The sequence below is a fragment of the Canis aureus genome, chromosome 26, assembly GCF_053574225.1.
Source record: "Canis aureus isolate CA01 chromosome 26, VMU_Caureus_v.1.0, whole genome shotgun sequence".
Taxonomy (NCBI): Eukaryota; Metazoa; Chordata; class Mammalia; order Carnivora; family Canidae; genus Canis; species Canis aureus.
Window position 1 is genome coordinate 23,021,931 of NC_135636.1, and position 13,334 is coordinate 23,035,264.

At 53.8% G+C, this 13,334-nt stretch overlaps 2 protein-coding genes across 5 annotated transcripts; both read left to right on the forward strand.

Moving 5' to 3' along the window:
- Window positions 1-1,912: 1,912 nt before the first annotated feature.
- On the forward strand, window positions 1,913-4,607 carry CENPB (centromere protein B). Its single transcript, XM_077872360.1, has one exon. It carries the CDS (start codon window positions 1,957-1,959, stop codon window positions 3,775-3,777), a length of 1,821 nt encoding a protein of 606 aa, XP_077728486.1. The 5' UTR covers window positions 1,913-1,956; the 3' UTR covers window positions 3,778-4,607.
- A 154-nt stretch (window positions 4,608-4,761) lies between these two features.
- On the forward strand, window positions 4,762-10,868 carry SPEF1 (sperm flagellar 1). 4 transcript variants are annotated; one of them, XM_077872361.1, is made up of 8 exons: window positions 4,762-7,146; window positions 8,560-8,671; window positions 9,007-9,163; window positions 9,354-9,393; window positions 9,508-9,568; window positions 9,776-9,899; window positions 10,016-10,119; window positions 10,404-10,868. In XM_077872361.1, the coding sequence occupies exons 1-8, from the start codon at window positions 7,038-7,040 to the stop codon at window positions 10,726-10,728; spliced, it is 1,032 nt and encodes a 343-aa protein (XP_077728487.1). In that variant the 5' UTR covers window positions 4,762-7,037; the 3' UTR covers window positions 10,729-10,868. The 4 variants fall into 4 exon arrangements, with proteins under 4 accessions (XP_077728487.1, XP_077728488.1, XP_077728490.1 ...); XM_077872362.1 differs by having other exon boundaries at window positions 10,016-10,109; window positions 10,400-10,868; XM_077872364.1 differs by having other exon boundaries at window positions 10,400-10,652.
- The last annotated feature ends 2,466 nt before the right edge of the window (window positions 10,869-13,334 follow it).

Sequence of the window (13,334 nt, forward strand, 5' to 3'; positions counted from 1 at the left end):
GATTAGAAGAATATTTTTTATGTCTCAGGAGTGGGAAAGGCCTAAGACACAAAACCCTGAAGCAATAAAGGAAAAATTTGACAGACCTGCCTACCTAAAGGTTTACAAACTTTCCATATCTAAGATTTCCCTAGGCTAAATTAAAGGACAGCTGGCAGACTGGAAGAACATATTTGCAACATACTTAACAAAGATTTTGTGTTCAGAGCCTATGAAGAGCTCCTAGAAGTCCCCAGAAAGGCAAATACAAGAGAAAAGAGAAAAATCAGCAAAGAGTATGAAAAAAATCACAGGATTCAAATGGCCAAAACACATATGAAAAGAAAAATACACACGAACACAGCAGTGAGTAAACTTTCTTCACCTGGCCTACAGAAACACCACACTGGCTTGATGTTGCTCTTATCTCTTCAGCTGTTTTTCATGAATTTCTTGTTAGTCGTTTCTTGAACCCTTAACCTTGGAGAGCCCACGGCACTGTCCCTGGTCCTCTTTTCTTCTTTGTACACGCCCCCTCACTTGAAGCCTTAATCAGCCCCAGGTCCTCAGCCCATGCCCCTGGGTCACAGGCTTCCTCTCTGACTACACCTCAGGCTACCCTAAGAGATTTTTTAAAACACTGCAATGCATTCATTGTTTTAAGAATACCTCATTTTTGGGATCCCTGGGTGGCGCAGCGGTTTGGCGCCTGCCTTTGGCCCAGGGCGCGATCCTGGAGACCCGGGATCGAATCCCACGTCGGGCTCCCGGTGCATGGAGCCTGCTTCTCCCTCTGCCTGTGTCTCTGCCTCTCTCTCTCTGTGACTATCATAAATAAATAAAAATTAAAAAAAAAAGAATATCTCATTTTTATGTGTTCAGTACAGGAGGAGGTTTCAGGGATTCATATACATATATTATTTCTGTAGGTGAAAATACAAACATTTATGTCTGTATGCACGGAAAAGCCCAGAAAGTGACACACAGAGAGAGATGTTACTGGGGTTTACCTATGGATTATGGGATTACTATCAAATAGATTAAAAATTGTAATGTTGCTTATAAAAATAACCTAAATGTATAACAATAGGCTGTACATAGATTGGTGTTCACCCATAATTGGAACAATATACAACCATTAAAAAGTATGTTGGCAATATTTTATCGACGTGGCAAAATTCTCATCATTCGATGCCAGGTAAAACAGCAGGAGATGCCAGATATACAGTCTATACATCTGATGACAGGTTTATGCAATAAGTTTTTAAAAAGAAAACTGCATGAGCCTAGAGAAAAGACTGGAAGGAAACGTATCAAAATGTTACCTGTGCGCATCTCTCCAGGTGTTGAGGTGAAAGGTGATTTTTAGTTTCCCGTATTTTTCAGTTTCCTCAAAAGGCGTGAACTATTTTTGCTGTGACAAAACAAACAAAAGCCCCCCACAAAACACAGTTGTTATTCTTTATGCGCAGCAGATCGCTGCCCGCTGGGTGCAGAGGCCTGTCCGATGCCCCTGCCCGCAGGTCGCCGGCCGCTCGAGCGCCGGCGGGTCCAGCAGGCCGCAGCGCCCCCCCGCGGTCGGCCCGGGGCAGCGTGGCGGGGGGGGTGGGCGCGGAGGGCGGGGAGGCGGCGCCGGGCGTCCCCGCGCTTCCCGCGAGATCCCGCTCCGCCCGCTCCGCCCCGCTCGCCGCGCTCCCCGCTCCCCGCGCCGCGGCACTTCCTGCCTTCCGCGCCCGCGCCGCCCGCCCTCGCCCGCGCCCGCCGCCTGCCGCCCGCCGCCCGGCGCCGCGCCCGCCGGCGCCCCCGAAGGTGTCCCCGGCCCGGCCGGGTCGCCGCCCCGCCCGCCGCCCCGCGAGCCGCTTTGTCTCGGGCGGGGCGCGCGGGAGAGGCCGCCAGGTGCCCCCCGCCGCGGGCCCGGGCCCCCCGCCCCGGGGTGGCGGCGGTGGCGCCGGGCCCCGGGGCGGGGGGCGCGCCGGGATGGGCCCCAAGCGGCGGCAGCTGACGTTCCGGGAGAAGTCGCGGATCATCCAGGAGGTGGAGGAGAACCCGGACCTGCGCAAGGGCGAGATCGCGCGGCGCTTCAACATCCCGCCGTCCACGCTGAGCACCATCCTGAAGAACAAGCGCGCCATCCTGGCGTCGGAGCGCAAGTACGGGGTGGCCTCCACCTGCCGCAAGACCAACAAGCTGTCCCCCTACGACAAGCTCGAGGGGCTGCTCATCGCCTGGTTTCAGCAGATCCGCGCCGCTGGCCTACCCGTCAAGGGCATCATCCTCAAGGAGAAGGCGTTGCGTATAGCCGAGGAGCTGGGCATGGACGACTTCACCGCCTCCAACGGTTGGCTGGACCGCTTCCGCCGGCGCCACGGGGTGGTGTCCTGCAGCGGTGTGGCCCGCGCTCGGTCGCGCAGTGCTGCCCCCCGGCCCCCGGCGGCCCCCGCCAGCCCGCCTGCGGTGCCTTCGGAGGGCGGTGGCGGAGGTTCGACGGGCTGGCGCGCTCGGGAGGAGCAGCCGCCGTCGGTGGCCGAGGGCTACGCCTCCCAGGACGTGTTCAGCGCCATCGAGACCAGCCTATGGTACGACTTCCTGCCCGACCAGGCTGCGGGGCTGTGCGGCAGCGACGGCCGGGCGCGCAGGGCCACCCAGCGCCTGAGTGTCCTGCTGTGCGCCAACGCAGACGGCAGCGAGAAGCTGCCCCCGCTGGTGGCCGGCAAGTCGGCCAAGCCCCGTGCAGGCCAAGCTGGCCTGCCCTGCGACTACACGGCCAACTCTAAGGGTGGTGTTACCACCCAGGCCCTGGCCAAGTACCTGAAGGCCCTGGACACTCGCATGGCTGCAGAGTCTCGCCGAGTCCTGCTGCTGGCTGGCCGCCTGGCTGCCCAGTCCCTGGATACCTCGGGCCTGCGGCACGTACAGCTGGCTTTCTTCCCTCCGGGCACCGTGCAGCCGCTGGAGCGGGGAGTGGTCCAACAGGTGAAGGGCCACTACCGCCAGGCTATGCTCCTCAAGGCCATGGCCGCACTAGAGGGCCAGGATCGCTCGGGCCTGCAGCTAGGTTTGATGGAGGCCCTGCACTTTGTGGCTGCTGCCTGGCAGGCAGTGGAGCCTTCGGACATAGCTGCCTGCTTCCGTGAGGCTGGCTTCGGGGGTGGCCCAAATGCCACCATCACCACTGCCCTCAAGAGTGAGGGGGAGGAAGAGGAGGAGGAGGAAGAGGAGGAAGAAGAAGAGGAGGAAGAGGAGGAGGAGGGTGAAGGGGAGGAGGAGGAGGAGGAAGAAGAAGGCGAGGAGGAGGAAGGGGGGGAAGGAGAGGAGTTGGGGGAGGAAGAGGAGGTGGAAGAGGAGGGTGATGTTGATGACAGTGATGAAGAGGAGGAGGAAGAGGAGGAAGAGAGCTCCTCTGAGGGGTTGGAGGCCGAGGACTGGGCCCAGGGGGTAGTGGAAGCCGGTGGCAGCTTTGGGGGCTACGGTGCCCAGGAGGAGGCCCAGTGCCCAACCCTCCATTTCCTGGAGGGTGAAGAGGACTCAGAGTCTGACAGTGAGGAAGAGGAGGAAGAGGAGGAGGATGAGGAGGATGAAGATGATGAAGATGAGGAGGAGGATGGTGATGAGGTGCCTGTTCCTAGCTTTGGGGAGGCCATGGCTTACTTTGCTATGGTCAAGAGGTACCTTACTTCCTTCCCCATCGACGACCGAGTGCAGAGCCACATCCTTCACTTGGAACACGATCTGGTCCACGTGACCAGAAAGAACCACGCCAGACAGGCGGGAGTTCGGGGTCTTGGACATCAGAGTTGAGCCACTGGGCCTAGCCATGCCCTACCCGGATGTGGCAGCACCAGCCCAGGGTGGAGAACTCTCTGGGCGACTGCTGCAGGTGGAGCCAGAGTGGGGAGCTCCAGATCCTTTAGTGATGTTCCCTGGGCCGGGTGACAGGCCCAGCCACCTCCATAGGGCCCAGGGCTGGCGTCAGCCTCACTGCCTGCTTATTGCCTCTTTCTCAGAGTCCTCTTTCCTCCCCATTTGCCCCTGGGCTTGGGGGATCAGGTGGGGAGGGTGGGGAGCTGTCCGGTGCTACCACACCGTGCCATCAGTGGACTAGGCCACAGGAGCAGCCAGGGATGGGCCCTGGCAGCTCCTGGCCGGAGAGTGCCTCTCCCCTCTGCCGTCCACGCCAGGTCTTTGGTAGGGGGGACCCCAAAGCCATTCTGGGAAGGGCTCCAGAGGAAGGTCCAGCCTAGGCCCCCACAAGGCTGGCAGCCCCCCACCCCTGCCCCTGGGCCGCCTTGAGAAGCACAGTCTAACTCACCACAGGCTCCTGAGCCTGCCTCTGCCTGCTTCCCCATCTTCCCAATCCCTTTCTCTGGTCCAGTCCAGGTTACTTTGGCCCTTGGTTTTCTTCCCAGATTGGAGGTTCCCAAGAGGCCCTCCAGGGGAGTGGTAATGGGCACTTCCCTTGTGGGTAGCTGCAGGGGCCATGCCTCTCCTCCCTCTCTGGCAGGGCCCTATCCTGGGCAGGGGGCCTGGGGCTGGGCCCATAGTCCAGCCATCCAGCCGCTCCTTTGCCAGTCTGAATTCAATAAATCCGTCCACCCCCCTTTTGTGGGGGTGAACGTTTTAACAGCCAAGGGTGCATCCTTCATGGTCTGGGCTTGCGTCTGTCTTGGGAACACGTCCTTTCCTGGTTCCCTCTGGTCCTTGTTCTGGTGGGACATGGAGCCAAGTGTTGAGAGGGTAGCCACAGCTGAGGCCCTGACTGGGGTGAGGGGCCACCTCCATATCTAAATACTGTCTAGGCTTGGGGAGGCAGGTGACATATTCACACTGGCTTGGGTTTGAGGAAGGCCAGGCCTTGCACTGTTTTGGGGTTAGAAAGAAGCTGGGGGTCAGTCGGGTAGGAGAGGAGGGAGGGAGCCAACAATCCCTCTTGGGCCAAATTACACCGGCAACCAGGCCTATCAAGCCCAAGAAGATCCTTGCAGGATTGGAGTCAGAAGGCAGAGCAAAAGGGGTGTTGGGGCAACTTCTGTGGTCCAGGTTGGAGTCTGGAGGAACATACAGGGCATCCCTTGGTTTATCTTTGATGCCTTAAGAGGGAACCCTTTAGACCTTTTGGTGATTGGCATCTCCGAGCCTGGTGGCTATCCTGGGGACAGTGGCAGGAGGAAGATAAAATTCCTGGGACAGATTGCACCCCGAAAAAGGCTGGGGGCACCCCAGTCCAAAGGTGAAGACTGGTGTCTCTGCTGATCCTACCCCTTTTCTCCTTTCATGGCTCAGCCCCTCCCTCACTGAGGCCTATAGGCCCCAGCAGTTCCAGCCGGGGGAGGGCCTGGGCTTGAGGCCGCCGGGCAGCTCCAGGCCCCAAACCGGTTTTCCCAGCTCCGCTAAGGCTGGCATGTCACTGCTGCCTTTCCCTCCCTACCACTTCCTTTCAGTTCTTCCTCTCTCCACCCTGGAATGTTGGGGGGTTGTAGACTGTCTAGTTCATCTTTTGTCCCCTGCCTGCGCTGGGTGTGATCTCTTCTAGAAAGGCAAGGCCACCATGTATGACTTTAAAACAAAGTAGAGTGCCAATTCCACACTTGGCCTTCCACACTTCTGGTGCTCAGGCTTCCCCTGTAGACCTTGAAGACAGTAAAACTGAGTGACAGCAAAAAGTAGTTGGGTTCCCCCTTATCATCATCCCCCACCCCCATTTGAGTTGTGGAGGAGGAAACTGGAAAGTCAAAAGGAAGCCCAGCCTACCCCCTGGCCTGCTCTGGAGTAAGGGGGGAGCAGTAGCCTTTCTCCTGTTCAACCCAGCCCCTTACTTCAAATACCAACAAGGCAAATTATTTCCATTTGTCTCCTCTTCTGCTGGAACTGAGGTCATCTCATTAATGGTAGCACCAACTGATGTAAATGGGGCCCTTGCTGTGTGCCAAGCGCTGTGCTAAGCACTTCAGATGCTCATACATCCCCTTTGAGGGAAGTAAAACCATGAGAAAACAGGCACAGAAAGATCCAGGATTGTACCCAAAGCCACATTGGTAGCCTTTGGTGGAGAAGCAAGCTTTCTTCTCTGGCTCATTGGCTGCTACTGTATCCCTTCATTAAGGAAGGACCCACATCCCTAACCCTGCTACAATTCGTGCTCTTTTGAAGTGGATTTGGCTACTGAAATCCATTTAATCCTTGGAAGAATAGCTCTTTGAAAGGAGATGGGGGTTGTGAAAGTGTCTACAGGAGCTCTTACAGCTTTTACACCTGTGGCCAACTCCCATCCCCCCAGTCCCCATACAAATGCAGATCTTCTGTAAACACCTTTCCCATTTCCTCCCTATTACCCCATTGGGACAAATACGTGAGAACCATTCCCACTTCACCAAAGAGGAAATAGGGTTAAAGAGTTAAATAACCTGCCCTAGGCACTGGCCTTGAACCTGGGAGTCTGAGTCTCATATTAAAAGCCCTACCAGGACACTGCTGGGAAGGGTAGTAGTGGTGGTGGCCTTAGTAGCACAGAGCTCTGAGGAGGGACCCAGCAGGGAGGCACTGTCACACAGCCTATCACACAATCCAGATGGGAAGCAGCAGATGATTAACAGTGGATGGCCAGATAAAGCTGATAAACATTGGGATACTGCCTTCACTTGGGACTGATCACTAAAGGATCCAGAAGGGGAAATCCCAGCCCTGGGGAGGCTGATGCAGGGATTCTGAGGGTCTGGTTGGCTTTGGCAGGTTCCTGAGTGGGCCAATGGCTGATCAGGTGAAGTGGGCGCAGATGCTGGGAAGACAAGGCCACCTAATCGCCTTTCAAAGCTGGGGCCCGAGAGTAAGGAGAGGGAGAGAACTACAACTCCCAGAAATCCCTGCTCCCTGCCTAGTCAAGGATAGTTGCCATGGTTTCAGAAAACAATATGGCTGCTCCCAGCTGGGAGGAGAGTCTCCGGATTAGAGGGGTGGAGGCAGGTCTCGTCGCCCTCAGTGGCAAGAGAAGAGGAGCCTGAGGGATCTGAGGTTGAGGCTGGACGCTGCACGGCTAGAACAGCCTGGCCTTGCCGACGGTGCCAATGGCGGGCAGCGTGGACGAGGAGGCGTTGCACCAGCTGTACCTGTGGGTAGACAACATACCTCTGTCCCGGCCCAAGCGAAATCTCTCCAGGGATTTCAGTGATGGAGGTGTGCACCTCAGTGTGTGTGCGCTCCTGTGTGTATCCCTTGTGTCCATGTTTGTTGACACGTTCTGTTCTGTGTGTATATGTGTAAGGGGTCTGTATGCATATGTCTCTTTGTGCTTTTGTGGGGGGGGTATGTGTGTTTGTTGGGGGGTGTCTATCTCTTAGAACTTCAGTTGTAGAAGTGTCTGTGTGTGTGTTTCTATCTCTATGGAAATGTGAGTGTGCATGTGTCCATATGTATGTCCCCTTGTTCTATCCTTTATGCATGTGTGGTGTGTTTGTGTGAGTCTGTGACTCCTGAGACTTTAATGACTAAGATGTGTGTCTGTGTATGTTTTTGTCCATTTCTCTGTGTGTTCTTGTTCATTGCTGTATTTTTTAAAAGATTTTATTTATTTTTTCATGAGAGACACAGAGAGAGGCGGAGACATAGGCAGAGGGAGAAGCAGGCTCCCTGCAGGGAACCTGATGCAGGACTCCATCCCACGACCCCAGGATCACACCCTGAGCCTAAGGCAGATGCTCAACCACTGAGCCAAACAGGCATCCCTCATTGCTGCATTCCTTATATCTGTCTTGTGGAAGTCTGAGCATGTGTATATTCATTTGTTTATTGATGATTCTGTCCTGAATGCATGTAGGACGTCTTGTGTACATGTGTGTTTCTTTGTGATTGTTAGGAGTCTCTGTATCTGAGACTCTCTCCTGAGATTTTAAAGACAGAGTATGCATCTCTGTATGCATTTATTGGTCCCTGTGTGACTTATTGTGCTTGTGTATGTTCGTGACTATCTCTTGGAACTTGAGTGATGGAAAAAAATGTGTGTGTATGTGTTTGTGTGTCTCTGTGTTGTGTGTGCGTGTGTGCCTTATGTGGACTTGTGTATATATGGGCATGTGTGTGTCCTGTATGTCTACACACTTTGTCCTATATGCATCTCTATAGGGGGATCTTATCACATGTGTCTGCTTGTGTGAATCTGTGACTCTTTCCTGGTACTTTAGGGTTGGAGTTTGCGTGTGTGTGTGTGTGTGTGTGTGTACCTGTGTATGCAGGAGTATCCGTGTAAATGACTAGGGTGGAACCCAGGCTCCTGATGGGCTGTCCTTGAGACTCATTCTCTACTAGAGGACCTGTGACCTTTTCATGTGCCTGAGTTAATGGGGGTGGGATGCCACTCCTCTGGGGAATACTGGAGGCTGATTGCTGATTTCTGATCTTGCTTTCTTGAACACTTTTCCCTCTCCTTCAACACCCCTCCCTCCCTGTCATCTTTTCCCTTTCCACATCTCTACCTCTCTGCTTGGTCCTACCACTTTGCAACCCCTGATTCTCCCATTCCGTGCACATCTTCTCCCTACTCCTTCTCCCCCCCACCACCACCACTTTCTCTGTCTGCTCGCATTTCCTCAGTCCTGGTTGCAGAAGTCATCAAGTTTTACTTCCCCAAGATGGTGGAGATGCACAATTATGTCCCTGCCAACTCTCTCCAACAGAAGCTCAGCAACTGGGGTCACCTAAACAGGTAGCAGAATACCTGGTGCACTACCGGAATCTCCATCCCCTACCCCCGGATCCCAGGCAGGGCTGCCCCAACACCCCCACCCCCACACACATCTTCTAAGGTCTCCAACGGAGTCCCAGAGCCCAGGCTGGGATTCTGTTGGTGACATAACGCAGACAGAATCTGATAACGAAATCAAGGGACTCTTTTACTGGGGGAGGAGATAAGGAAATGGGATACCTGAGAACCCGGCTTACCCCCCACCCCTCGCCCCAGCCGCACCACTTCCTCCTCCATCACGTCCCTCACTTAATTCCCCGAGGACCCAGTCTGCCATCCCTGTGTCTATCCTCCAGGAAAGTGCTGAACAAACTGAACTTCTCGGTACCAGAGGATGTGATGCGCAAGATCGCTCAATGCGCGCCGGGCGTGGTGGAGCTAGTACTGATTCCGCTGAGGCAGCGCCTGGAGGAACGCCAGAGGCGCAGGAAGCAGGGCACCAGCTCCTTACAGGTGCCACCCTGCTCAAACATCTCCCACTGCTTTGCGGAAGCTTCCCAGGCGGCAGGAAGCCCCACCTTGCTAAGTGTGGGAGAAGGGAGTCTGACAGAGGGAGCCTGGCCTTGGAGACCATGGAAGAGATATGGGATTCCTTGGGGATGAGCGAGCCCGATCTCACAGTACACCCCGGGGCTTCTTTCAGGAGCTGGCTCCCCAGGATGGCACTGGCTACATGGATGTGGGTAAAGTGGCCTTTATTTTTCTTCCCTCTCAGGAGCAGCTTTCTTCCTGTCCTACCTTCCTATTGGGAAAATAGGACTCTAGCATGGCTAACTCCTCTACTTGCCTTGTCTCAGGTTTGTCCCGGAAGGCCGGAGGGGAAGGTGCCCTGGACCCCCAGGGAGGGGGCCAGCTCAGGTAAGGAAGCTGGGAGTTCCTATCTTACCAGGCCTGGTGATCCCCCAACACTGGCAGGTAAGGGTGGGGCAGGCTGTTCCCGGGAAGGCAGGAACCAGGAGGGGGAGGATTCAGGGGAATGGGGAGGGAGGGCCTGGCCGAGGGACTTTGGAAGGGTGAGAGTGGGGCCCAAGGTCCAAGCCTCTGCTAAGCAGCTTCCCACTCCAGGGAGGGCCGGTTGCCAGGGCCTCGGCCTCCAGGATATAGCCAGGCAGTGCAGGGCGACCCAAGCTTCGTCCTCCAGATCGCCGAAAAAGAGCAGGAGCTGTTGGCCTCTCAGGAGACTGTGCAGGTGAGGGCGCCCTGGGAAGGTGCTGGCAGTGGTGGGGCAATGGGTGCTTAGGGCCTGCGGTGGTGGGGATAGAGGGCAGCAGGCAGCTGACTTAACCTCTGTGCCACACGACCCAGGTCCTGCAGATGAAGGTGAGGCGCTTGGAGCACTTGCTCCAGCTGAAGAACGTGCGCATCGACGACCTCTCGCGGCGGCTCCAGCAGGCAGAGCGTAAGCAGCGGTGAGCGGTCAGCCACGAGCCACCGCCCGGGCCGATCGAGCGGGAAACCCCAGTACCCGCCAGAGCCCAGACACCGCCACCGAAGCACCCACCCACGCACCCACTGGCCTACCGATGGACGAATGGGCGGGCGGAGCCAGCAGGTCCAATGAGCCTCCCTGGGAGCCAACATGTCCCTCCCTTGGGGTGGGGGCGCGTATGGGGTGGGCGGTGGGGCAGCGAGGCAGGAGCCTTTAGAGCGGAGCCTGGAGCTGAGCCACCTTCTTCCACTACATCCGAGTCAGGAGAATGGACCGCTTTCCAGAACCCAGGAGCCACGTGCAGAGACCTGGCATGCTCCCCAAAGCAGCGCCCAGCCCCAGGGGCTCCATCTTGATGCTCCCTGCTCTGGGCCTTGAGAGGCAGTGCTCCCGCTGGGTCCACACTCCTAGAAACAGGTCCAAGCCCAGCTCTGAGGACAGCGTTGTCTCCATCCAGGCTAGTTCTCTGTGCTCTGGGCTGTGCAGGAAGCTGCCCCAGGCAGCTGAGGGAGACCCTTGCCCCTCTCGGGCACTCACCTGGGACCCAGATGGAGGCTGGGGAACACAGCAGCTGGAGAGGAAAGGATGAGTGGGTTCAGCGAGGAGTGGGGAAGACATGGGCTGTACCTGTCCCAATTACTCTCCCTTCCTGTGGGGCACCTTTGAGAATACTTGGGAGGTATGGTATCACACGGCCCCCATTAAAGAGTTGTGCTATCTTTCCCTTGACTGCCTTCTCTCTCTGTCTAGATTTCTTGCCTCTCTTATGCTGCACTCCGCCACCACCTCCTCCCTTTGAGTGAAAGAGCCTTGTAGGCCCAGAGCAGGGCTCATCTTATGGGCATCTGGGCCCTGGGTAGCCACTGCCTGGTAGGCTGATGATATCATATGGGTCAGGTCTTGTGCACTAGAACAGCCTAACTTCTAACCCTGGTCTTAGACTAACCCCCAAATCCATCCTCACAGTGTCAAAACCCAACTCCAGACCCAGGTCTCAGATTCTCCCCAAATGTAACCACACACCCTCAACTCTGCCCATGGACTGACCCCTAAATCTGTCCTCTGCTTGACTCCCTATCCTGCTCACAGACTCATCCCTAGCTCTGTGAACTGAAGCCAAGCTTGACTCTCAAACATGACCAAGACACTATGGCCATGAAGTGACCCTAACTCTCGATAATTTAGTGACTACTAGAACATTCTGGAACCCCATGATTCTATTTTTGGACATAGACATTTCCAAGGGAAATTTAAGTTCTTGTGTTTTGTATTTTGGAACACATGTACAGCGATGTTCACAGTGACAGTCTCTGTAATAGAAAATAATTGAAAAGTACTTGTATTAGCATCCATCACTGTATAAGAAATTACCACAAACTTAGTGTCTTAACACACATTTATTATATCATATTTACTGTGGGTCAAGAGTCCAGGCTGGGTCCTCTGCTTCAGAATTTCCCCTAAGGCTGCCATCAAACTGTTGGCTAGAGCTGTGGTTTCATCTGAAGTCCTGACTGGGGAAGAAATCACTTCCAAGTTCATGTGGTTGTTGATAGAGTTCAGTTTTTTTTGTAGGCTGTTGGACTGAGGGTTTCAGTTTCTTACTGGTTGTTAGCTGGTGCTGCCCTCATTTCCTTCCCATGTGGTCCTGTCCAGTAAGTATATTAGCTTACTTCACCAAAGCCAGCAAAGGAGAGAGTTAATGGAGTCTGCTAGCAAGATCACAGTTACAATCTTATCTAATGTAATCAGAGAAGTGACATCCATCACATTTGTTGTATCCTATTTATTAGAAGTAAGTCATGAGGTCCAGCCCACATTCAAGGGATGTGGTACATGTGGGTATGAATACTAGGAGACAGGGATCCTTGGGATCCATTTTGGAAGCTGTATACCACAAAGAGGAAAAAGTAATAAAAGAGTAAAAGCTAGGAGGGTGGTTACCTCTGAGAGGAAGCGGAGGGCAGAGATGCAAGAAGCATGCAAGTTATTTGTAATGTTTTAGTCCTTGGACAGGTGGTGGGTTTACAGGTGTTCATAGTGGGCTCTTTATGGACAAGCAAGAGAGAATGTCATGAACTAAGGAGTATGTGTAGTCAAATTCTGTTCACCTAAGTTCCTCAAATAATAAATAAAAATACAAATTGATGACTACTCCTAACCTTGGTCTGAGCTTCTTCTCTGCACTCAGCCTGGTCTCAGGTTAACATTGGCTTTAACCTGACCTACCTTCCCCACATTAACCACCAACCCTCACCTTCCCCAAATTAACCACCAACCCTCACACATATTGACCTCAGCTCTAGCACTGTTATCTTGCTGTAGTCTGCACTGGGTCTCCAGAGTTCTGTTCTCTGGGTCTGTCATCATGGACCACATCTGTAGATTCCTGTGTGTGGAGCTGATAGGAATGGTTTGTAGAGGGGCTTGGGGACCAGGAGGTGGGTTAGGGCATGGTTCTGCCTGACAGAAACACAGTGGTCCCAGAGTACAAGTTTGGTGGCAGGGATCACCCTCTCAAGAAACTGCTGACTCTCTCCATGCTAGAGGCTGAGCCAAGTCCTCCTCTTCCCTGAATTCCAAAGCTGACCCCAGCTATTCCTAGTATCCAGATATGCCTGAATCTAAAATCATATCTGAAACCCTACAAATTAAATCCCCAAAACAATGGAGAATTTTATTGAATGTTTCTTGGGAATAAATATGAAAGTGAATTATATCACACATTATAATCCTATAACTCTTCTTTAAATATCTCTCTTGTTCCCCAAGCTTCCAAACTCCAATAGCCATTGCCATATTTCTCCCCCTCTGATCCTTACCCTACTCTTCCCTTTCTGACCCACACTAAATCTGCTTTCTTCTGGTTCATTCATTCATTAATTCTTCAAATGTGCATCAGTGCCAACGATGTACTAAATGCCAGAAACACAAAGATGAGCATAAAACATGATTTGCCTCCCCAAGCGTTTACAAGCCTAGAAGAGAGGAGAAGGCATGCAAAGTGGCACTTAAAATTTTTTGTAACTTAATGTTTTGCATAGAAAAACACACCTAATTAATGCACATAGAAAAGTAAGAAGTCTCTTTGGTGTCCATACACCTCTAATAGGGTTAACCTTTTAGTTTTTGTGCATTCTGCCAAAACGTCTTTTTGTGAATACAAGCAAATATGCACCCTTATTGTTACTCTCC